The sequence below is a fragment of the Panthera pardus genome, unplaced genomic scaffold (assembly GCF_024362965.1).
Source record: "Panthera pardus isolate Hobbes unplaced genomic scaffold, ASM2436296v1 HiC_scaffold_12, whole genome shotgun sequence".
NCBI lineage: Eukaryota > Metazoa > Chordata > Mammalia > Carnivora > Felidae > Panthera > Panthera pardus.
This window is the reverse complement of record NW_026526677.1, coordinates 67,252,505-67,279,554: the sequence shown is the minus strand read 5'-3', so window position 1 is coordinate 67,279,554 and position 27,050 is coordinate 67,252,505. Positions and strand designations below refer to the sequence as shown.

The following is a 27,050-nucleotide window of genomic DNA, read 5'->3' as shown; positions in this document are numbered from 1 at the left end:
GTCATTTTATCTTTTTAATCTCCCCCCCCTTAGGAAAGCAGAATATATTCAAGTTTTAAATGCTAAGCATCTTTTTTGTTTGTTTGTTTTGTAAGCTTTATTGAGGTATAATTGACATAGAATAAAGTGCACATATTTAATGTGTTTAATTTGATAGATTTTGACATCTGTTTATGTCTACAGATCCATCACCACAATCAAGATAATGAACATATCTACCATCCCCTGAAGTTTCCTTGTATATGTTTGTCAGTCTTCCCTCCTCTTACTCCAATAATCACCAGCCAAGGACTGACACACTTTTTGTCAACTACAAATTTGTTTACATATTCTAGAATTTTATATAAATGGAATCACCATGGTATGTGGTCTGGCTTATTTCACTGGGCCTGATTATTTTGAGATTCATTCATGCTTTTGTTCATATCAACAGTTCATTCCTTTTTATTGCTGAGTAGTATTTCATGGTAGGAATATAACACAATTTGTTTACTTCTTCATCTCTTCATGAACATTTTCCCTCAGCTTTTGGCTATTCCAAAATAGCAATATCTGAATGAGCATATGCTTTCATTTCTATTGGGTAAATGCCCAAGGGGTGGAACTTCTGGAATAGTATTATAAGTATAGGTTTTACTTTTTAAAAAATTGCCAACTTTTCCAAAATAGTTCCACTATTTTACATTTCCAAAGTGATTTTTCCATTCTACATTTACATATTTTTATCCTACTGGCTAGGCATTTTCCTGTGGTCAGTGGGTAGTCCTCTAGGTGGACAACCATCCCCACCATGAGGATAGGTCCCAGATATATGCCTCTACTTACCATCTTCCTCTGGAACTTCAACTCTGCAATTCTTACCATGAATTAGCTAATCATCTACTTTGTCAGTACTCTTAGGAGACTCTACAGATGGGACACTAGATTAATGTACTCCAAAGTAGTAGTATCGGTCCCCCAGAATCCTCTTTCTCTTGGGAGATGCCAGGTTAGAACTGCTTCCTGACAGGATCCAGCCCAATCACGAATAAACCTTTCTTTAACTCTTCTGAGACAGAATGGAACTTTCACAAAGACTTCATCCAGTACTTCACCAAAGTCGTTAAGAGATATGGTAGAGAGAATAGAGAGAGGGGTTTCTGAGTCCCAACACAGGTAGCAGGCTAACAAAGACTATAGTCCCTGCCCCAAGTGAAACTGACTGGTGCCAGATGACAGGCTCCCTGCCCCCACTTGTGGTTGGGAGACAGGATTCTGAGTCAGACTTTAGCTGGATTCAGATTGTGCCACAGTTAGTTGAGTGACCTCCAGCAAGCTACTTATTTTCTCCGAGTCTACTTATGTGTAGGCTGGAGCCATCTCATAGAATTCTTTGATGATTAAATAAAATAAGTGCTTAAGTATTTAACTCATATTAAAAATTGATAAATGTTTGATAACATTTTAACCACATAAAACATAGCATCTGCAATATAAGCCTCAGATATCTGTCTGTACCTTGACTCCAGCACTCTTTTGACCTCTACCTTGTCTTACAATTCATTGATCCTATCACCTTTTTTCTCATCCTCACCTCTCTTCTAGCCTACTGTCTTTTCTATCCAACTTAAATCCCATGGATTTAAGACTTCACCTTTGAGCGTTTTCACTCTCTCAACCAGTGACCATCATTTTAAATACCATTTATATACTAGTATCTCCTTCAAAATGTTAGACTTGTATATTCAGCAAGTCTTACTCAATGTTTCTACTCAGATGTCTAAAGGATATCTCAAACTTAACCTATTCAGAGCCTAATCTCTTATTTTTCCTGAAAAACCTGTTCTATCTGCACCCTTCATTTCATTCAGTGGTAAACTCAGCAGGTTTGGAGTTATCCTTGCTTCTTCTCTTTCTCACATCCCACATTCGCTGTCTTCAAAATATGTCCAGAACCTGAGCTCTGTTTTTGTTTCCATTGGCAGTACGTTTGCCCAAGCTACCATTCCTTAAAAAATTTTTTTTTAATGTTTGTTATTTTTGAGAGAGAGAGAGAGAGAGAGAGAGAGAGAGAGAGAGAATGCAAGCAAGGGAGGAGCAGAGAGAGAGAGGGGGCCATAAAATCTAAAGCAGGCTCCAGGCTCTGAGCTGTCAGCACAGAGCCAGATGAGGGGCTGAAACTCAGGAACTGGCAAGATCATGACCTGAGCCAAAGTCAGATGCTCAACTGACTGAGCCACCCAGGCACCCCTAAGCTACCATTACTTTTAAACTTGATAATTGCAGTAGTTTAACTGTTATCTCTGCTTCCAGCTTTGACTCCTTACAGTCATATTTTTCATGACAGCTACAAGAATAATCTTATTAATTTGTTAGTCATGTCGTTCTGCCCCTCTGAAGTTGCTTCCCACCTCATTTATAGGAAAAGCCAAAGTGTCTACAATAGCTTATGAAGCATACAAGATCTACTTTCCCCACACCCCATTCACTCACCTCTATCCCTCTGACATTATTTTGTACCATCTGTCTCCTCACTGTGCTTCCGCCACACTGACCTCCTTACTGTCATCAAACACACCAGCCACAGTCCCTTCTTAAGGACTTCACATAGAGTATTTTTCACCAGGTATCCTTTTGGCTTACTTTCATTTCATTAGGATCTTTGCTCAAAATTTACTTTTTCAATGAAGTTTACCTTAATCAACCTATCAAAAAATGTAACTGCTTTGAACACTCTTTATTCCATTTGCCTATTTTATATTTTTCTTCAGCATGTATTTATATTTAATAGGCTACATATGTTGCTATTTATATTTCTTATTATCTCTTCCCTATACTAAAATGTGAGCTCCCCTAATTTGTTTAGTTCATTATTATTTCCCCATTGCTTAGAAACATGGAGTAAGTGTTGAATAAAGGGATGAATGGAGGTGAGATTTTTTTTCATAAAATTTCTTACTAGACCTATATACTTCTCTATTTTCTGGGGCCATCAGAACTTGAAATATCTAAAAGTTAACATAACATTACCCATTTCTTTTTTTTAAATGTTTATTTATTTATTTTGAGAGAGAGAGAGTGAAAGCAAATGGGGGAGGGGCAGAGAAAAAGAGAGAGAATCCCAAGCAGGCTACCCCTACTATCAGTGTAGGAGCTGTTGCAGGGCTCGATCCTACAAACCGTGAGATCATGGCCTAAGCTGAAATCAAGATTTGGATGGATGCTCAACCAACTGAGTCACCAGGCACCCCTACCCATTTTATTTTTATATGGATATGGAAATCCCCAAGGCACAGGTTACACCCTTAGAATGCAATGAAATAGACAACATCCAAATAATTTGCAATAACACTTCCTATTGAAAAAAATGCTCTGCTTTAGAAGAACTTACAAATAAAATTTAGAACTTCCACATGGAAACTACTACCCAAGAGGAAGAATCAGAAAATCTAAGAAATGATAGAATTAAATGCCTAAGAAATTTAACACTGAAAATTTAAAGCAGAGACTATAAAATAAGAATACTTACGGGACACCTGGGTGGCTCAGTCAGTTGAGCTTCCGACTTCAGCTCAGGTCATGATCTCGCAGCTTGTGAGTTCAAGCCCCACATCAGGCTCGCTGCTGTCAGCACAGAGCCCACTCCAGATTCTCTGTCCCCTTCTCTCTGCCCCTTCCCCACTTGTACTCTCAAAAATAAATAAAACATTAAAAAAGAAAGAATACTTACAATTTTAATGAGGCAAGGAGAGAAATAGGAAAATGAAGAAGAGGACACTGTAAAGCAAAATCTTCTTTTGTCTTAGAGGTATCTCCAAGTCTCCCCGCCCCACCTGGCCTCAAATCTTCAGCTGCTTTGGACTTCCTATTCTTAACCTATAAAGCATCTGTTAGGTTTTACAGATTCTGTCTCCTCAGTTATTCTTTCTTTCATTCATGCATTTATTATGCACCAGGCACTTTGTTTCAGCAATGATGAAAAGACAGGCATGGTTCCTGCTTTTGTGGAATGTCCTACAAGGAAAGCAAGGAAAATACATGTACTAAATAGATAATTGCCGTTGTAATAAATTTTTTGAGAAGTAACATATTATGCCAAAGAAGTCAATTGGGATCCAAATTTAATCTAGGGTATCAAGACAAAATGTTTCTTCTATTTCTCCTGGCCTTTTTTCCTACCACTATATGCCTAATTAAGACCCTGAATATATCTGCTGCCTTCATCATTCTCCCTGATATCCAACTCTGAACATGTTTATCATGATTAAACATTTATTGACATTTGTCTAATTATAGTTTAGCTATTGCCTTTCTTCCTTACTTTCTACTTTTTCTCAAATATGCCTCATACTTTCCAACCCTTTTACTTTAACTCATGCTGTTTTTCCTGGCAAACAAATGTCTTTTTTTCTTTTTATCTGTTTTCTAAGGACCAACTCAGATTTTCTTTCTTTTAAAGCCTGTCTTCCCCACACCAGCTCATGGGTGAGGGAATGTTATCTGAAGTTATAGCACTTGCTCCTTCTCCATTTCATTTACTTTCATTTCATCATAAGCCAATGTGTGATACTTCCTGTACTATTGTACTGTGTCTGAAGATAGGAATATTGAAGACCAGATAAGTTTTGAAAATCAAGAAGTGAAGGACAATGCAGGATTCAAAGCCTAATTCTTCTAGGAAAATGGCCCTGAATAAGTTACTTAATTTCTGAGAAATGTAATTTCCTAATTTGTAAAAGGAAGATAATATTATTTGACTCAGAGGTATCTTGAGGTGATTACATGAGATGAGAATGTTTTCCACTGAAGATGGTACTTGGCAGGTATTTTTTTAAATTTATACTTTAATTTTGATTTAAATTAGAAAAAAATGGAACTACAATATAACCATTGATTCTCTTTTCAATTAGTCTTTAAAAATTATTCCTGGCTTTTATTTTACTTTTTAATCTTATTAATATTATATTTTTATTGTAATATTTATGTGTTACTTATTACACATAGAAGACGAGCCTTATTTTTGTTTATTTTCGTGACAAATTGTCTTTTAAAAGTTTATTTAGGAGTGGTAGGGTGGATCAATTAGTTAAGCGTCCAACTCTTGATTTCAGCTGGGGCCATGATCTCCTGTTCGTGGGATCAAGCCCCATATGGGGTTCTGCACTGACAGCACAGAGCCTGCTTGAAATTCTCCCTCTCTCTCTCTCTCTTTCTCTCTCTCTCTCTCTCTCTCTCTCTCTCTCTCACTGCCCTTCCCCCACGCTCGCTCTCTCTCCCTTGCAAAATAAATAAACTTAAAAAAATATTTAAATAAAAAAGTGAGTCAAATTAAATTTAAAAAGTAAACAACAACAGAGGTAGTATATGAATATGATTAAAAAATGTATGAGATTTGTAAATACTGAAATAAGGAATGTTAAGTACTTTAGTGGGCAAAAGAATTTATATATCTTAAAGACAAAGTGCTTTAATTTCGTATAAACATGTTTAAGGTAAAGTAGCTGACATAGGGCAGGCACCTAGCAAGTCAATCTCCTTCCCTTTTCTCTCTGTTCAGCTGTGAAGGTACAACATGGTGATACTATTATTATTATTATTTTTTTTACTAATATATTCTTTAAGCTGGAGAGAGGTTGCCACTAACATCAGGAATATTTCCAGTAACACTATCTGTAGTTGACATTTGCACTTAGGATTTCAGCAGCTGCTGTTTCTCTTTCAGGTAGGTGGCAGGATGGAAAAGGAATACTTTGTATGTTTTCATTAATAGGTCTCATTTTTAAGGAAATGAAAGAAGGAGTTAGTTTGCTTATTTATGTATTTGGTTTCATTTATGTATTTATTTTTAAATATTTATTTGTTTTTGAGAGAAAGAGAGTGTGTGTGCACTGTGAAAATAGCATATGCATGAGTAGGGGGGTAGGCAGAATGAGAGGAGAGAGAGAGAGAGAGAGAGAGAGAGAGAGAGAGAGAGAGAGAATCCCAAGCAGGCTCCATGCTGTCAGCATGGAGCCCAAGCCCTACACGAGGATTCATCTTACAACCATGAAATAATGATCTGAACTCAAATCAAGAGTGGGGTGCACTTAACTGACCCAACCACCCAGGCACCCCTGGTTTTTATTAAATTGTGTAAAAGATCACCTGTACCTACCTAAGGAGGGGGGGAATTACAGAGTGAAAAAATTGATAGCTTGTAGGCCATGCATCAAGAAGTTTCACTGATTTACCTTTTGCAATGTTTTTCAAAGCACTTTGAGCTGTTCTTATAGAAACTGATTTATCTCTTACTGTATGCAGATGAATATGAAGTAAAAATACAAGTAGAAGGTAATAATAAATGCTTAATGTATGTCTATACAGTGCCGTCCTGTTTTCTCTCAGAGGTATGAAGCAGCTTAATTTAACTGATATGCTCACTCATTTGTTCATTCATTCAGCAAATACCTATTAAATTATTCAAATATATTTATTGAGTGCCTGCTATATGCAAAAGACTATTCAGATCCTTGAGGATACAAAAAGAAATAGGCATGGAAAATTTTTTTGAATTGTTCATAGTCATTTAGGGGACAATATTTAAAGTAGTCACAAATGAATGTAATAAGAGCTAAACCTGAGATACGTACAAACTGCAATACGAAACGTTAGTTTTAGCACAAGAGTACAAACTGGCTCTGTCTGGAGGGATCAGGAAGTGTTTCATAGAGAATTATTGGGACAGTCCCAGAACATGTATAAGGATTTATGACATATAGACTAGCAGGCAGCAGGAAGTGGTGGACAGAAAGGACTATAATGGAGGAAATCGCACATAGAAAGATGAAGTACATGTAGTATGTCAGGAAAATAGAAACTGCTTTTGTGAGGACCCAAAAGGTGATACTGCAAGACTAAAACTTCATCAAGAATGGCAATTGGACTTGAATGATCATTGACTTACAGATCAATTTTTGGGTCATGAAATTATGGGCTAATAGATTAGTTAATTTTAAGAGGGATTTAGAAATTGATTATATAGTGCAATACCCAGAGGTAAGATGACTGATAAAAATAAAATTAAAACTAAGAGCATTGACACTTCCATGGATGGGAATATTTCTGTTGTTGAGATAGGTACAGTACTGGACTGTGTAATGAATTGTAATTGATAGGAATGCCCTTATTCCAATGCGCTCAGGTCACATGAGTGGTGTTGAAATGACTGTATTTGTAGCATGCTTTGGCAAGGCAGGAAGATTTGAAGAGACCGAACTGAATTCTCTGTTACAGAATCACTCAACTACTTTTTAACACTGTGTAGCTGTTTAGGGAAAACTATCTTTGGTCTTGTGTATTGCATTGTTTTTTTGTTATTACAAGTCAAGGTTCTTGCATGTTCCATTAGATACTCATTTTTTTCTTAGCTGCTGGCTTGATGTTCTTCTACTTTGCTTCTCACCTATATTCACTCGGCAATGCATTCCTTTTGATAGTTATTGCCATATCAATCTACATCCTCAATTATAGCAAAATTTAATTGTAAGCATGTGGGCAAATCATAACACATGGATTCAAAACTACTCTATAATTTCAGGATTCATTTGAGTTTTTCTTTTTATGAGTGATCTGTAAAATGAAGAGAGGCTCTAAGACTCAAAAAAGGAAAAAAAAAAAAACTTTTCAGAAAGCTTAAGAAAATATTCATCTGGCCCAGAAAAGAGATGTTTGTGAAACATTTTTATCATACCCATAGTGTGCGCCAGGCGCCACTCTAAATAGTTCACATATATTATTTCATTTGATCCTTATTATCAACACAGTGGTATAGTTTCCATTATTACCCCATTTTATAGACTCAACATTACTTGTCCAAGGTCACAAATGTGGTGGTGGTGGTGGTGATGGTGGTCTATCACACTGTTAATTCTAGGTCATTGATTATTATATATAGTGATTTTTGAACAGCATTTTAATTAGATGACTTCCTGGAATTTCTCACATGAAACACTTAACAATACATTTTACACATACTATTGTCAGTTATGTTTTTAAACACTAAAACCTCATGTGTAGCCCAGTTAAATTCTTCAGTTTGTTTTGGGGTTAATGTAGAGGCATGCCAGTTTGACTTGTTTAAGTTTGTATAAAATGATGGCCAGAGCAGTGATATCTTGAACTGATGATGGCATCCTAGGGGTATGTGGGGCTCAGTATGAGCCCTTGGAGTATTGATGCCTGTGCAGGACAAGACAGTTGGACTTATGATCACCAAAGGAAGAGAAATGAAACAGAGACTATTGCATAAAACAGAAAACTAAGGATTGTCATTTAATAACAGAGCTCCTGAAAACCTTTATTCATTGGGGCATCTGGGTGGCTCAGTCAGCTGAGGGACTAAGTCTTAATTTTGGCTCAGGTCATGATCCCAGGGTCATGGGCTAGAGCTCCATGTAGGGTTCTCCACTGAGCATGGAGCCTGCTTGGGATCTCTCTCTCTTCCTCTGCCCATTTCCCCTGCTGGTGCTCTCTCTCTTTCCCTCTCTGTCTGTAAAATAAAGAACAAAACAAAACAAAACAACTTTATTCATTAGCTCAGGAAAGCAATAAAGAAGTGGGTTTTTATTATTAGTAGGAAAAGAGAAAAGTAAGCTTGACCCTTTTGTGTGGGGAGAATAACACTAAACTGAATATTAAACATGAAGGTGCTCCTGGGCTAGTGAAACCTCTGGGCAACTAGCAGAAGGATATGCAAATTATTCTGTAGCAACACTCACATAACTAAAAGCCCCTGGGACTCCCACAGGAAGTACAGTTTTACTAAAGAAGATTTTAGAATAAAAATGTACAGATATGTATAGAAACTATCCACATGAATGGAATCAGCAGGATTAGACTTCCCAGAAAATTAGGTTATAAGAGTAACAGAAAACAACTACAAATCAAATGTGTTTTAAATTAAAAACATGACAAAGGAAGGAATAAATATCATAATTAAAAAAAAAACCATAATACTATTATAAAAGATCAGGTAGATTTAAAAATGAAATGCATAGAATCTCTAGAAATTATATATATGTATATATCTATATCTATATCTATATCTATATCTATATCTATATCTATATCTATATATATATAATCCATTAACAATAAGCACTCTATAATAAGGAAAATAATATATTAAAACTTAAGATAAAACCAGTAATTAGAGCTAAGTGTATAACCCTGAAAATAGCACAAAGAAAGGAGAAAAAAGAATGTAAGAGATATATGGAGCAATAAGATGGGTCAAATTAAATGGTCCAGGAAAAATATTACAGATTTTTGAAGAAGAGATTAGAGAGAATGAGAGGGAATATTTAAAAACACTAGGAATTTTTTTAATGTTTATTTATTTATTTAAAGATATATAGAGAGCATGTGTGCATAAGAAAGAGAGGCAGAGGGAGAGGGAGAGAGAGAATCCTGTGCTGACAGTGCAGAGCCCTCTGTGGGGCTCAATCCACGAACCGTGAAATGATGACCTGAGCTGATATCAAGAGTTGGACACTTAACTGACTGAGCCACTGAGGTGCCCCAAGAATTTTTTTTAATTATCAGATTAAAGAACCATAATGAGTTCCAAGCAGAATTCTAGAAAAAAACATTGTATTGAAATTGCAGTTCAACAAAGACTAAGAAACCAAAATCTTCAAAAAAACCATTAAAAAGAGATATAGTTCTTACAATTGAACAATTTGATTGACAGCAAACTGCTTTCATAAAAATAGATGACAGAAGACAGTACGAAATAATGTCTTCCAAGTCCAATCACTGTCAGTCTAGATTATCTCCCATTTCCCTATACTATCATTCAAACTCTAAGCTGAATGTAGGCTGTTCAGGAAAAATATAAAAAGATTGAGTATGTTTAATTATCACAGATTTTTTGCAAAAATAACTATTACAGTATGCACATTAGTAAGAAGGGAGTTTAGGAGGTCTCAGATGCTAAAAATAAAGATGAAAAAATAAATGGGTAGCATGTGAGAGTTATTTTGAGTAACCTTTAATTGTAAAAAAATAATGATGCTGATAATGACTGATTTGGTTGGAAATGGCACTACTATAAGAGAGAACCAAAATGCTGTAAATTAATAATAGGGAATATTGGGTGTAGTAATGAAATGATCAATTGTCCAACTTTATAAAAATTAATTTGAAAAATTATATCAAATTAAAAGGATGAATAGCCCCTCTAATATTAATATTTATTCTAAAACATATTAATCAATATAATGTGATATTGACCCAGGTAAATAAAAATAGAACAATCCAAAAAGAGCCCAGAAACAATTATATGCACATTCCTATGATCTAGATATATTACTTAGTAGCATTAGGAGTCAGTAAGGAAAAGGAATAACATTCTTATATACCAGCAAAAAATTTTTAAATGAAGATAGACAACTGGCCATACATATGGGGAAAAATCGGTTTCTATTTTGCAGTATAAACTTAAAATAAAAATTTACTTGTGAAAAGGAAAAAATGTTTAGAAGAAAATATAAGATAATGTACTTATGAACTTTGAATGTACACAGCATAAAAGAAAATGTTGATAAATTTTAGTATATTTTAATTTTTAGTGAGGATTCATATGTGTATAATAAAACATAAATGAAGTTTAAAAGAGTCAGCGATTGGGAGGCAATATTTTCAGCACCTATAATAAACAAGGAATCAGTGTCCAGAATACATAAAATAATTCCACAAATCAATAAGATAAATATAACTTAACTTAAAAATGGGCAAAGGCTATGAACAGAAGACAGTTCAAATTTCCAATAAACATATAAGATGCTAAGTCTCACTAGCAATCAAGACAAGGCACATGCAAACTACAAGAATATAACATTATGTGTGATGTTTGGGAAAAATTATGAGGTCGTATTATACCATGTCATCTATAATATAACACTTGTATTAAACTACTAATTATATAAGTTGGTGAGAAATTTTTAATGAAAGTTCAAGATGGACATATCCTATGATCTGTCAGTTATATTTCGAATTACCTCCTGTAGATAAAGTTATATGTACTTAGAGAGGTACAAGAATAGTTAGTACACATTATTTTGAGATGAATTTGAGGTTAGGTGGGGTGGAGAGATTTTGATTATATTATAAAGGGTTTATTTCTTTAAAATGAATCTGAATCAAATATGGCAACATGTTAATAACATTCATTAAATCTAGGTGGTAGGCACACGGGTAGTGTCATATTACTCGCTTACATCTCAAGATGACTAAATATCATGAGTACACATTTAAAAGAAAAGGTATGTGAGATATTCAAACACCAAAGAATTAGTTTTGATGATTTTGAAATCAGAAAAAAAGAGATAGGTTTAGCCCATTATAATGAGGTTCAATGGGCTTATTATTTGTAGTAGTTCCAATATTTTTTCCACACTTGTCTGTAACTGATTGTCTCTTCAGGGCAGAAATATATCCATGTGCAACTGGGTCAGTTTGTACACATTCATTCTGATATACATATAAAGTTATAGTGACCATTTTTGCTATTCATACAAATAAAACATACAGAGAGATTAAGCTATTCCTTTGCCTTTTTATATAAATTGGTACTAATTATTGTGCTTTTTCCAGCTAACATTTATTATTGTGCTTTTATCATAAAGAAACCAAAAAACTTATATTCTTCCTGATCTCCCACATTATTTTTCACACATCTGTTAGAAAGCCATCCCACACTGACATTTCTTTATACATTTGTTCTCCCAATCATATAGGACTCCCTGAAAGGAGGGATTATATCTTATTCATTTTGGGGCCCCTAGTGTTTGATGTGAAATAAAAATCAATACATTTTTGTGGAAAAGTATTGCTTACTTTTTTAGTCATACAAGTAACAATACTGATAGATTCTCGTTGTAGAAGACTCACATATTACACAACCATACAGAGCAAAATGTAACTGTTTTTATCTTCCTTTCCCACTACTCTCTATAGAGGTAACTGATACCAACATCTTGGTATTCCTGTGAATTAAAGTTAAATATTCTGTTTATACTCTTTCAGTCACAAATTCTATGTGGTATGTATCTGACACCTGCTTTTTTTTTTTAATTTTTTTTTTTTAACGTTTTATTTATTTTTGAGACAGAGAGAGACACAGCATGAACGGGGGAGGGGCAGAGAGAGAGGGAGACACAGAATCGGAAGCAGGCTCCAGGCTCTGAGCCATCAGCCCAGAGCCCGACGCGGGGCTCGAACTCACAGACCGTGAGATCGTGACCTGAGCCGAAGTCGGAAGCCCAACCGACTGAGCCACCCAGGCGCCCCTGACACCTGCTTTTTAATAATAGGATAATATCAGATGTTAACCAAAGGACTATAAATATGAATGTCACATATGCAAGCAACTCACATATCTGAACGTTTATTGGTTTCGTACATTAACTTGTTTATGTCTCAAACATGCATTTTCTTTGGTGTATGTTAAACGCCTAACCTAGATAGATTTTCAAGCTACCACATACTAGTTTCTAGGGTTTAATGTTTACTCTGTTATTATAATTATCTGTGATATATTTAGGTGTTTTTTGAAAGGAAATCATTCACGTGCTAGGCAGAAAATGTAGTTGTATAATACTTAATTGCTTGATTTAAACATTGCATTTACCTTGAGAATTCAGGGGAGGCTCACACAGTGTGTGTGTTGAGGCATGAACCCAAAGCTGCTTAAAAGGATTAATGTTGCCTCTCATAGTCAGCTGCACTGGTAGGCTTCTGTCATATGAGAGGTATTAAAAAAGAAATTATAAAGGAAAAAGTCTGTCCAGGTACTGATGATATACAGATGGAAAGCATCTGAAAACTTGTTTCCCTGACACAGCAGAGCTGCAAAAGTTATTTATCTCGATCAGCAGAGCAAGGGTTAGAGACTATTAGAAGTTACTGTAGGCAGCTGCCGCCTTGTTTTGCAGCAGACACATCCACTCAGAGAGAACCCAGGGAAGATGGTTGTACCACTATGGCCATGACTTCATCCCATTGACAAGGCACCCATCTTCAAAAAACTTTTACAACTGAAAATCTGTGGCTATGCTTCTATCAACTCTTCTAGTCTTTCCAGTTTGAGGCTTTTCCTGTTTCGCCATAGACACTTTGAATAAATAAGGTTTGGACACCTACATTGTGCTAAGCATTAACGTGGGCATGGGTCTTGACTACAAATGACTTACTCCACACTGTCCTTTCTACCAATTGTCTGTTTAAGGAACAGTAGTTATTCTTGTTATTTTCAAAGTAAAATCTTAGCTGGTAGGCCCAATTTATTTTCTTGAGAACTCCATCCTGTAAAAGTTAATAAAGCCTCTGGGTCAGGTGTGTGAAGAAGGTCATTAAAGGTTGAATATAAAAGCAAAACTAACCAACAAAATGATCAAACATCAAAGATCTCTCCAAGCCCCAGTTTTAGTGACTTAGGAAATCTTATCTTAGGAAAAAAGTGCAAACATTATTTTCTGATCTGGCAGTCCCATCAGAGTAAATTAACATTCTTTGATTCCCTCTATGATATCAGTGGTTTGAAAGCTCAACATTTTTTTTCTCACCTCTTTATGGACTAATTCCATCTTAAAATATTAAAAACAGAAATTTCTACTCATTAATTTTGGGAGGATTGCCCCCCACCCTTCCCCTTTCTATCTACTTTATTCTGTTCACTGAATAGTCTTTCAACTAAAATATGGTTTGGACAACCTTGTATGCAGGAGTAATGAAAACCTTTAGCATCATATTAGGGTAAGCTGTGATCCTGCTGAGTAGCTCTTTGAAAATTAAGCAGGAGTTATCATTTACTTATTTGCTGGATTTTTATGGCACTTTTCCTCCAAAGACTACAGGGTGCGATGTGGAAAATTTTGCACAGGGGCTGTTGAAGAGTGACAAAAGGAAATTCAAAACAAGTCACATTCATAGGAAGTCAGAACATGGGGCAAAAGAAACAGCTGATGGCAAAACCAAACTGTGGGTGGCAGGTATGCACATTGAAGAAGGTAGAAGGATCTGGGTTGCCCCAAGGGTTCTGCTGTTAGCTTTTCAGATCACTGAGTCATTTTGCCAGAGCCTTAGCCCCTGGTGAATATCACACATTTCTGTTCATTACTCACATGAAGACTCATAATCAGAATCATAGACTTAGAGGGCAGAGAGGGGCCTTAAAAATCATCTGCATTATTGTCTTGCTGTACAGATGAGGCAGATCAAAGAGAACAAGGAGCTTAGAAGCAAAGCCAGTGTTAGCACTCAGGTTGTTTATTCATTCAGCAAACATACATTGATTTCATTGTGCTAACCACCACTTAAGGCACCATTGTTACCTTAGCAAGTAACATAGACATGGGTCTTGACTACCACTGTCCTATCCTACACTGTCCTGTTCTGCCTTCAGTTCCTACAAGGATATCTACTATAGGAATCCCACCTTATCTATGGTTTTACTTCTGAGGTATCAGCTACCTGCAGTCAACCACTGTAAGGAAGCAGATAATCCGCTTTAAGACCTGCACTGTTGGTGGGAATGCAAACTGGTGCAGCCCCTCTGGAAAACAGTGTGGAGGTTCCTCAAAAAATAAAAAATAGAACTACCCTATGACCCAGCAACAACACTACTAGGAATTTATCCAAAGGATATAGGAGTGCTGATTCATAAGGACACTTATACCTCAATGTTTATAGCAGTGCTTTCAACAATGGCCAAATCATGGAAAGAGCTCAAATGTCCATCAACTGATGAATGGATAAAGAAGATATGGTTTATATATATAATGGAATACTACTTGGCAAAGAGAAAGAATGAAATCCTGCCATTTGCAACAATGTGGTTGGAAATGGAGGGTATTATGCTAAGTGAAATAATCAGAGAAAGACAGATCTCATGTTTTCACTCATATGTGGAACTTGAGAAACTTAACAGAAGACCATGGGGGAAGGGAAGGGGAAAAAATAGTTTCAAACAGAGAGGGAGGCAAACCCATAAAAGACTTAAATACAGAGAACAAACTGAGGGTTGATGGGAGGGATGGGGGAAAGAGAAAAGTGGGTGATGGGCATTGAGGAGGGCACTTGTTGGGATGAGCACTGAGTGTTGTATGTAAGCAATGAATCATGAGAATCTACCTTCAAAACCAAGAGCACACTGTATACACTGTATGTTAGCTAACTTGACAGTAAGTTATATTAAAAACAAAAACAAAAACAAGCAAAAAACCAACCAAACCAAAAAGACTTATCTGGGGGAGGTCAGCTGTAGCCTAAGGCTATATCACAATGCCTGACATCACATACCTCACTTAATCTAATCATATAGGCATTGTATCATCTCACATTATCATAAGAAGAAGGATGAGTACAGTATAATCAGTTATTTTTGAGAGACCGTACTCACATAACTTTCCTTACAACATATTGTTAGAACTGTTCTTTTTTTATTATTAGTTACTGTTAATCTCTTCTTGTGACTAATATAAGTTAAACATTATCATTATCATAGATATGTATGTATAGGAAAAAATATATAGTATATATAGGTACCATCCATAGTTTGGTTTGGTACCATCCATGGTTTCAGGGATCCACTGGGGATCTTGGAATGTATACCCCACAGATAAGGAAGGAATTCAGCACATCTTATAAAAGAGCTTTTGGTTGACTAAAGACCCAACTCTCTTTGAAAGTAAACCTCAAGTGACTTAGAGTGAGAGAAGGGAATTCTTTTCCAAAATCTGTAAGTGTGTTGACATTCTCTGGACCATAGGTGCTCTTAGGGCAGTTCTGTCAGATCAGCTGGAAAACATTTACTCGATTGAGTCTCATCTGTCATTGGAAGGAAAATTTTCCCTGCCAACATGAGCAGTCTATTTTTTTGCCCTCTAGTAGGATGGGGAAAGCTTAACCATTATCTCTCATTGGAGGAAAGACTTGTCCCTTAAAATTGACTTTATCTTTAAAAAGCCTCACATAATAGTCTAAGCCCTAATAAGATACTTGGAATTGAAAGCACCTGGTGGTAGAATCAAAAGTGAAAATTCTTCAAAGGAGCATGGTTTAAGAGTTTGCTGTAAATCTGTCTTCCCAAAAGCGATTATTACAGTTCTTCATCTAACACTGGATATTACTGCAAGAAAACCCTGGGGTTAAAAAGGAGAAGAAGATGGCTGCACTTTAGTTTAAAGGTAGATTTAAGCCCCTCTCCCATCTCCCAGTCATTGAAATTTGAGAAAATGTGTGCTTACAAAAGAGGCCCTGGTTGCTTTAGAGGAGAACCCAGGAGTTTGAAAACTAAGGACATCTACCCTAGCATTTAGGAGTGCACTGTTTCTTCCTCACTTTGCCCTTTGTCCCAGTCCAGTCTCCAAAGAAATAAAGTGTTGCTCTTGCAAGCTGTAGATAACAATGGCTGATAATCAGAGATAAGACTTTCCTTGGACCAAAAGAAGTTGAGGAGGGGACAAAGGAGGGACACTTCTGTTTCCAGCCATCCTAACAGCTGGAAATTCTTGGAGGTTCAGAGCAGGATTCAGGCTTCAGGGACACCTGTTTGTGCCCTCAGGGCCAGCTCCGTGGTGGCCTTGCCTCTCCCCCAATGCCTGGCAGCTCCTGTATTGGCTGATTTACCTGCGAGGCTGTATGTGGATCTGTCTTTCCCCGGCCACTGCCGCCAGCACGTATTGTCAAGACAGAGGGAAGCCAAGCGAGGAGTGCAAATGCCGGAGCCTAGATCGGGAGGTGAGCCGCCTCCCGGAGGAGTTGACTGCGGCTTCCTTTCCTCCTGACACACATGGAGTTTGGTGACGGTGCCCAAGAACTGCAGACAGATACTTAGCGACTGGATGTGTAAGAGCCGGCTCCTGAAGGCAGCACCCGCCTCACCCGGACCTCCTGCTGGCAGGATGTAAATATACCTGCAGACCGGCCAAACAGGACTGCCTTCCCCCAGCCCCCTCCTTCCTCCCACCCTCTCCCTCGGCTAACCAGCATGAGAGGAACTGAGAAAGCAACAGCCTGCAAGTGACAGCTCCAGCCGGATTCCGTTTGTCTCTGAGCCGAGGTGGGAAGTTGATTGTGCAGCAGCTTCATTGTGAATTCCTTCCATTGGCATCGCTATGTTTGCCTCTATCTGGTATGCCAAGAAGCTGGGTCGCAGGTTCGTGCACAATGCCAGGAAGGCAAAATCAGAAAAGGTATGGAATGAGTGGGGATGAAGATTACCTTTCCGATTTGCCAACTGTCTGCTCTGGACTGCTAGTCTGAGTACAGACGCAGTCTTTATTAGCTTGGGATGAGAACCTGCTTCTTACTATGAATGTAGTCCATGCCACTTACACAAGGGGTAACTCTTGGAGGCTTGCTACTTAGGGATGGAGCATTGGGGGTTAAGCAGGATCATCCGCTATTCAGAGTATTTGGTGAAATCCTCAATTGATAGAGTGTCTGGACAGAGACTTAATATTCCTTTTTAGGGTGAAATCAATTGAGCAGCTGAAATATTTGCTTCTTCCAGGAGCTCTCTAGTAAACTTGTTGCTATACTGCATTATTTTAATTCCTACCGTGTTTGGTTCTGAAGGGGGCATTATAAATCCCTGAGCCTTCCTCCAGTACTTGTGTCCTCGGAGCACATATTTGGGACTTTCAGTAACACTGACCAGACTTCACAGGGGTGCTTGGTATCTTTTCAGATCAACCAAGCCATCATTTCAAGTGTTTACAAGAAGTAAGAATTATATTTGTAATTGGATGGTCATGGCCATTTAGAGAATGGCTTTGTATTTCTTTTATTCAGCATGACTAGTTGTTTGCTCCTAGAGAATCTCTGTGTAGATTTCCCTCATTGGTTATCTTTCTCTAAGAAAATAAAATGGCCTGGAAGTCTTAAGATGCATTACAAGCTTTTATTTCTAATTTGTCCTCTGCTTTTGGAGGCACTGACCAAACTGTCATATTAAGGACATTTGGGGTCCAATTTGATAGGTGCTGGGGAAACTTCCTTAGGTAACAAAATTTTGTGAAACTGAGATTTTTCCTTATTTCTCTGAGGATCTTTGGTCCAGTTTCCTTTCTGCCTTAAACCTCCTCGTGAGATTGACCCAGAGATGGTTTTCCTGACCAGTGGCATGGTCCTTCCTCTTAACTGCAAATGTTCCTTCACTTTGACTTGCTGTTTGTTCCTTCTGAGTGGGAATGTTGATAACATAAACAAGAATCCAGGGATAAACCGACCTGTGATTGTAGTGTGAAAAGAGAAAACATCACTGGAGTTCTGACTTTTTGGGTTGTAGCTTTTTAGAATGTCCAGATCTGCCGATTGTAGAATGATGACAGACTTGTTATTTAATGGCACTTGTGGTGGGGGAGGAGGGCAACGTTAGGGTAGAATTGATCCCTTTCCTATTCTGTATATCCTAGGTAATACTATTGTAAAAATTGTCATGTACCAGCAGCTTATATATTGAACAGTTGGGTTTTGTTTTTTGCTTCTCAAGTAATTTTTAAGGAAAGAGACTTGTAAGTAGGTCTTTTATTGGAGCAAATGTTTTGAAAAAGTGCCTTCTTCTTAGGAAAATTATAGGTTGTATGGATGAGAGGACTGTCAGGACCACAAATGGCTCTGAAAGCCACAGGGAGATAATGCCTTACACCAAATTAGTATGCATAGGAAAGTTGAATCTCACGGTGGCACTTAATTCAGGCATGGGCCTAAATGTGGAGAACAGCAGTCTGAAAATACTTTGTATAGAACCTAAAGGGATGGTAATCCAACAACATAACATGGGCTTCTGCTTCCTGAGAGTGGGGAGAAGCTGGTAAAGGGCCTTTGATACCTATCTCCCTTTCATTTCTATGGTGGTTGATGCTGAGAATAGGTAAGAAGAAACCAAATATGGGGTTAAGGGTTTTAAACTATTTGTGTTTCTTACTCAGGGAGGAAAGAAATCAACATTGGAGAACTGAAGTTTTGTTCTCTGAGTGATACAGACCAAAGGAAAATGATTAACTTGAATGCCCTTGTGCTATCCAGGGGAACTAGGAGGAGTTAATTTTGAACACTAGGTGATGAAAACTAACATGAAAATAGCATCTTTTTTTTTTTTTCATGGAATTTGTATTCACAGAGTTCCTGGAGTAAATTAAAAGGTATACTGCCTTGAACAATGAAGGCCCTCAGTTGATGCATGGTGAATGGAAATAGTTTATTTATTCTGTGTACTTAATTTTATTACATGCCTTATTTAAACCAACTATTGTGGATTAATATTTTGTCTAATGAGTTCAGTAATATAGTTTAACTAGGAACGCAGTTAACAAATGACACTGCAAGCTGAATAAATTCACATAAAGTATTACTATAGCATCAGAGATCACATAATTGCAAACACAGACGGGGTATAAAGTGCTGCTGACTATATGTTGTCATGCTTTATTATAAAATGGAGGAAGATGAATAAAATTAGATCATTATTGAGTTTTATTTAGACAATGACTGTTATATTTAAATGTGAAAGAATTATTGATAGATTCATAGCATGTTGTAGCATTTAGGGATATAAATCTATATCACAGATAGTGATTGTGATTTTATCTTAGTACCCTCTGTAAATTTTGGCTTCTTTTTGCAATAGGTAGCATAGTTTATTTCCTCCTACTCTAATATAACAACCTGCACCCATCATAGCCCATCAGTCCTATTTTAGCATTCAGGTATGATCTGGTAAGTGTATTCCTCAAGGCTGGGGTTAATTGAAAAGCTAATTGGGAGTGTGCAGGCCTAAATGCCATCCCTAAACATGCAGTATGCCTTATTCATGGTTGCCTGGTCTACTGTTTAACCTCATTCAATGCCAATAGAATTAAATAGCAACATGGAACATAATAATAAGCATAACAATAGTATTAATGAGAGTCTCTATCTATACACATTATACATCAGGTACTTTATGCATAGAGTTTAATTTAATCTTCACAGCAACCCTGTAAGGTGGAAATTGTTTTTCTTGAGTCCCAAAGAGAAAAGTAGCTATCCCAAGGTCACAAAGTTAGTAGTAAGCATCAGTGCTCGAATTTGAGCCCAAGTTCACCCAAGCTATTCCAAAAATGACTCCTTGTGTCTATAGTGTTCTTTTCCATCCATCTATCATTTACCTATCTTGTCTGAATAAGGTTAATCATTCCTTCTTATCCTGTCTCCCCCTGTTTTGATATTAGAATTTGATAGTCATGAGGTTTACAGAAGCAAAGTTACCGATCCTGTAACTCAGCCCTCTTATTTCTGATAAGACTATACCTAAGCTGCCTTGAATAGACGATTGTCTATCCTGTTTTAAAGACTTTACACTCTTTGTCCTCTTTAGTTGGGTAAGTATAGCAAGCTATCATCTTGGCACCTATTATTCCTTCCAAATAGCTAGTAATTGTCATATCATCATCACCTAAACATTGGTATTTATACTCAATGCTAATCCTATTGAAACCAAAAATGTCTTTCATCAAAGAGAACCAAAATTCTTGGCAATTGTAGATGCACTTTCTTTTTAGAGTGAGTCAAAGATATTAGGTGATTCACATTGTCATTTTCCAAAAAAGAAAAGCAAAAGGCTCTTTGTTATTCTTTCATTAAAAAGACAGTTTGTGCATACCAATAAATTCTGTGAACAAAACTACTTTAAATGTGATGATATGAAATCAAGACTACTGGGCTGAAAAAGAATACCTCCATTTGAGTAATTATTCTTTCCTTATTTTTTTGACCCTCTGTAATTAATTCAGACATTAGTGTCTTACTTTTTTGACTTTTTGTCACATTTCAACTTAAATTGCTTAATTTAGTCCATCTCTAGATTGTATTACTCTGAAAGGGCAGCTGAAGAAACTTAAGATAAATTGAAATGCAATTTCTGGTGACATAATAATATGCAAGAGTATAAAACACTTGAAACTGTGAACCTTCACTGCCCCATCAGCATTGCTTCTTTCATTTGTTTTTGTCTTAATTTTTATATTTATTTTTATTTTAAGCGTATACCCTGAAAAGTAGATGCATGATGCATTTAGGAAAGACTGGCATCAATATCCATCATCTGATAGACACAACTGTGGATGAGCTTTTCAGTGATATATAACTTACAAGAGAGGTAACTGAGACCAAATAGCCTGACATTAGGCCATAAAGAATTCTTATGGAATTCTTTAAGAATTAGCACACTGATTCTACCCTCCTTTCCATCTAAACCAAACACATTAAATCAACATAAACTAAAATGAAGGATAATCTAGTAATGGATTTGCTGGCAGTATGGCCAATGAGAGACAGTAATGTCCTGGGTGACCCTAGTATACATTAAAGGCATTGAGCTTAAGGTGAGGACCTGAGAAAGGAAATTAAATTAGTCCTGTTCTTTGCTATCCAGCCTAAAGCCACTCATTGTGGCTCCTTTGTGCCTCAGTTTTCTCTTTGTGAAATGGAAATAATACCTATGCTTTAGTAGAGCCCCAATGTCCTCAGGATATAATCCAAACCCCTTAACATGGTCTACAAGGCCAATCATGATATGGTCTCTGCTTCTACCTCCTCCACTATACCTCGCCCCTCTTCCATGAGACTCTAAATTTTTTTTTAATGTTTATTTATTTTTGAGAGAGAGAGTGAGAATGTGAGTGGGGGAGAGCCAGAGAGAGGGAAACACAGAATCAGAAGCAGGCTCCAGGCTCTGAGATGTCAGCACTGAGCCTGACGCGGGGCTCAAACTCACAGACCGTGAGATCATGACCTGAGCTGAAGTCGGACGCTTAACCGACTGAGCCACCCAGGCGCCCCTCTTCCATGACACTCTAAATCCAGCATTCTGTGCTACTTTCAAATCCCATGCTTTTTCTAGCTTCCAGGGTTTTTCTTATCCAATCTGGTTGACTAGCAAACCGCAAGCAAGCCATACCCCTCACTAATTGCTTGTCAACCTTAAGTGACATCACCATCATTAGGAAACCTTCCCTGGTCCCTATAAGCGCAGGATGGGTCCTCCATTGGCTCCCACAGAAGGTTGTACATTGGCTGTAATCATGTTTACTTCCCTGTATTCCTCATTAGAATGTTGATTCTCTAAATGAAGGACTGTTCAATCTTGTTCACCTTATTTCAAGGCCTAAAAGAATGCCTGGAATATAGTTATCTCTCATACTCTGTTTCATTGACTAGCTTGTCGTCAGTTGCAAGGTGCTCCATTATTTCATGAACTATTAAGGGGAAAAAATATTTTCAATGGAACTATAACAAATCATCAATTGCAAGATGCATCTTGATTTCAGAGATGTTCAAAATATAAAAAGAAAAGTTTATTTTTAAAATCAATGAAGTATGGCATCGCTGAAAGAATGAATAATGAATGGGCTTATTTTGAGGATAAATGGGTTAATATAAATAAACTGTTTAAGGTTACACTTGCTACCAGATCATTTTTATGTCTTTGCAAATCATAACAATACTTTGCAAAGGGAAATTTGATAGTCCTAAAATATGTTACATATTTTATTCTGTGCTGATCAGACTAAACTTGTATCATATGTCCTGTTTTGGATTTAGGAAGGTAAATGAATAGAGGGAAAAAGGAAATGAAGGTTTTAGAAGAAATAGATTGAAAACTATCAAACTGGGGCCATTTAGATTGCAGAAGAGAAAGCTTACAGAGCCTCCTGGTCTCTCACTATATATTTATATGTCTAAACAATGATAGTTAACTTTTACTCAATTGTTTTTATGAGCTAAAAACTATGCTAATATGAGGATCTGGTGAGATAGTTACCATTATTAGAGCAAAAACACGTCATCATTAGGTGGCTGGGATTAGACACCATATCTGACTCTAGAGCTCAGGCTCTTAACTAGTAAACGATGCTCTGTATGTATGTGTATATATGTGTGCATATGCTGTATGTTATACTATATATATGGTGCATGTTTACATTGAGCCAGATATCAAGTTTATTTTTCCCCATAAAAGATAAATATAAAAGTTAAATGTAAAATCAAAAATTTAGCTTTAGCATAAGAAGCAACATCCTGATGTTGAAGACTCTCCAATCCCCAGTGAATGATAGAATCTTCCTATGTCTATTTTTGCCCCATGGCAGATTGAAGAGTAGCCTGACCCAGAGAGAGATGGACAGATTGTCCTCTCAGGTCCCTTTCTTAGAGCCTTCTGAGTCTTTGAGAGCTCATCGGTCGTGAGCAGCAGCATGACTCAGCGCCAGTGTCTGCAGGCTGTGGTGACAGAGAGGACAGGTGTTTGTCCACACAAAATGCTGCCTTGCAGTTCTCCCTTGTCACCTGGCAGGTGAATCAAGCAACCAAATGGATGGTAGCACCTGTTCTGAAGTCCCAGCACTGCTACTCACCCTGGAAGAGCACAAAGTACAGCTGCTAGCAATACAAGGAGGGAGACAGAAGGGAAAGGATATGATAAGAAAAATGGCTAAAATGAAGGAGGGGGAGATAGGCTAGAGAAGAAGTTAGCAGGTCACAAAACCACTGTAAAATTGTTATTAATAATAGTAACGCCTTGCACAGTGACATGCACTTTACATTCATTATCTCATTTAATCCCCACTACAGCCTTCTGTGGTAATCTTATTTTAGCTCCCATTATATAGATAAAGAAACTGAGATATAAGATTTTACAGAATTTGTCCAAAGTCATAAATAGTGGAACCAGCTTTCAGAGCCAGATCTGGCTGAATCCAGAGCTTGTCTCCCTAACTATTCATGTGCTCTTTAAACTTTTCTTGGAGTGGGTGAGCCAATGATGTAGAGAAGGGACAGACCAACACAGTGCCGTCTTTTCATGTACCTGTGCCTTATCACTCTTGAATAGCTATGTGGCTGGAAGTTTCTCATTGGGGGTCCTCTAGGAACCAAATATCCAGGTAGTCTACCTTCAGTACAGTTCACAGAACTTTAGTTGCAAAATGGCTTTGGTTTTGTTTTGTTTTGTCTTCAGTATCCTTTAGAACGGTATTTCTCTACCTGGTACCATTCAATGGCGTGACATTGAATGGTGAAGATGGAAGTGGAAGCTCTCCCATCTGACAAGATTAGCTCAACCACGGTGATTCTTGTAGAGATAAAATTGATCGTCAGATAAAGTATATATCTCATTTACTTATGTATATTTGGGGGGGTTAATAGAGAAAACATCCCACTTTAAATAATGCCTTGTAGTATTCACTAATTTCATCTGAGTTAGTTTTATTTCCCCAAATAAATTACAAAAAAATTTTATTAAATTATTAAACCATTGTAGATTCTGTCTCATTTCATCAGGACACCTAGCACATAGTAGACCCTAAATAAACCCTGGTTGAATGATTGAATTGGATGGAGAACTCTGAGCTGTGTGGGAATAAAGACTGGATTAGGGGTCAGTAGGCCTTGTGTCAACTGCTCTGTCCCAACCACTTGTGCTAACCACTTGTGCTACTTGGTTAAGTCTTTTAATCTCTCTGGGTTCTTGGTCTGCAATCAGATTCCTTTCAATTCTAACATTCTCTGCTTCTAATCAAGATTTGCTGTAAGTCTGCTGAGTCCTTAGAGGGAAGGATTTGATCTTACTTCTCTTTGTGCTCCCCACATCTAGAAGAATGCCTAGCATTAAGAAAAATTAAGAAAATTTATGTCAAATGAATATACACAACAGACCTGGAATGTCTTTAGTATTGGTAAAAAGAATATAGTAGAAAACTTACCTGTCTTCAAACTTGAAGCAAGATTAGAGACCCTCAGGGGCTTTTCTTTGTTAAGGAAATATGAGGGAGTTTATAGCTCTAGGGTAGGAGGCTGCAATACTCTTTCTTTCCCACTCTCCATGCCACTAATACTGAAGTGAAACAAACAGTAACCAGCAGAATACCAGTGTTCTCTTCAACTACCAACAATGATATGTCAAACTGTAAAATTTCCCAGCTGCTTTGCCCCACATGCCAGAAAATTACAGGCTTATATTTGAGCATGAAATGTTTGTTTCTTGAACCTTCTCAAATCTGAAAATTCTAGTTATGTAGGGAATCCCCACCCCACTTGCTACGGACTGAATTGTGTCTCCCCACCCCAAATTCATATATTGAAGCCCTACCCCCCAATGTGATTGTATGTTGAGATGTGGAAAAGGCCTTTTAGGTGATAACTAAGGTTACATGAGATGGTAATAGTAAAGTCCTAATCTGATAGGATTGGTGGATTTGTAAGATTTCTCTCTTCCTCTTTCTATCTCTGCCTTTCTTTCTCTATCCTTCCTCCCTTCTACCCTCTCTTACTCTCTCTCCCTTTCTATGTTTCCCCCTCCCTCATTCACCCTCACTCTCCCCACTTCCCCACCCCCTGCCATGTGAGGACACAGTGGGAAGGTGGCAGTCTGCAAGCCAAGAGGAGAGCTCTCACCAGAAACCAATCCCTGGAGGAACCTTGTTCTTGGGATTTCTCATTTGCCAGAACTGTAGGGAAATAATTTCTGTTATAACATACCTAGTCTATGATATTTTGTTATGGCAGTTTGAAGACACTAATATACCATGATGCCATGATGGCAATGTATGGTGATGTTCAATGTTTAGTGCCTAGGGTCAGGATTTCATTGCTAGGGAGAAATGTATAACCAATTAAGTATTCTTTTCATTCAGACCATGTAAGTTCTAATAAACACACAGCCTTTGCAGGGTCATTATTATCTCCTCGTGTGAGATAGGAGAGGTTATTAAAATTAGTTAATTATTAAAAGGAAGGAGAGAAGAAGTAAAAGGTGGGGGTCCAGGGTGGCTTAGTCGGTTAAGCATCCAACTCGATTTTGGCTCAGATCATGATTTCATGGTTCATGAGACCATGCTCCACATTGGACTCTGCACTGAGCGTGGAGACTGCCTGATATTCTCTCCCTTTTCTTCTCTCTCTGCCCCTTCCCCTTCTCACACTCTCTCTAAAAATATAATAAAATAATAATAATAACAATAATAATAATAATTTTAAAAAAGGTAAAAGGAAGGAATGAGTTGCTTTTGAAGGATCACTGTTCTTGTCTTCATATTCTGTTGTCTAATCAACAGAGCAAGAGAAGTGAAAGCTAACTATTCACCCAGCATATTGGATACAATTTTAAAAAATCAAAGTTCGTCAAGTACAGTTCTTCCCTTTCACACCTACTTGTTACTCTAGGTCATTCTGATTCACAAACAGAAATTATTTGCTTTCTCTACCATCCACTCCACAGTTCCTCAACATTGACTCTGGAAGAGAGTTTGTACTATGAAGAGGGCATCCAATTTTTCGCCAGCCTTTGCAGCAAGGTGTGATGAAATGAACATTGTCTGAGACAGAAGTCAGTGTCATTGGTGTTCACTTTCATACCAGTATCGAAGTGTGCCATTTGACATGAGAAATTTTTGTGTCTCCCTCTCACAGAGAAACTAATCTGCTGAGAGGAAAAAGTGTATTACATGTGGGGGATTTGGAGAGGGCTGGTGGTTTGGAAGGTAAAAGAGAATAATAAAAATATTTTTTCTTTCTTCTTCTCTGAATATCAACCTGGCCTAGGACTTATTTTCATTTCATTTTTTTTTTCTTAAACACCTTGGATAAATCCTTTGTCACCTTTATTGACCCCTTTTCTTTATACATTTTGTGAATGCTTTTGTTGGCACACCCAAGAACAACAATATGGCAGTGGAAGCCTACAGCCTTAACTTCAAATTTGACCTAATATTTCATGGATTGGGTGACCTTGAGCATGTAACTGCATCGTATTAATTATTAATGTTCTCATATATTTTTTTTGTAAAATGTATTTTAATGTTTATTCTTGAGAGAGAGAGAGAGAGAGAGCGACAGAGTGAGAATGGGGGGAGGAGCAGAGAGAGAGAGGGAGGCACAGAATCTGAAATAGGCTCCAGGCTCTGAGCTGTCAGCACAGAGCCTGATGTGGGGCTTGAACCCTCAGGCTGTGAGATCATGACCTGAGCCCAAGTCAGATGATTAAACGACCG

The 27,050-nt window shown here is 37.3% G+C and overlaps 1 protein-coding gene across 20 annotated transcripts in view; it reads left to right on the top strand.

The window, feature by feature from the left end:
• DLG2 (discs large MAGUK scaffold protein 2) overlaps positions 1-27,050 on the top strand; it is a 2,072,859-nt gene that overhangs the window by 1,163,897 nt on the left and 881,912 nt on the right. The window contains exon 1 of one of the 20 annotated variants that reach the window (XM_019450200.2): positions 16,696-17,213. The exons of 18 other annotated variants lie outside the window; for them this stretch is intronic. In XM_019450200.2, coding sequence (XP_019305745.1) covers positions 17,136-17,213 — 78 coding nt within the window. In that variant the 5' untranslated portion in view covers positions 16,696-17,135. Of the gene's footprint in view, positions 1-16,695; positions 17,214-27,050 lie in introns of those variants that run through there. One more of the 20 variants, XM_053900140.1, reaches the window with a different exon arrangement.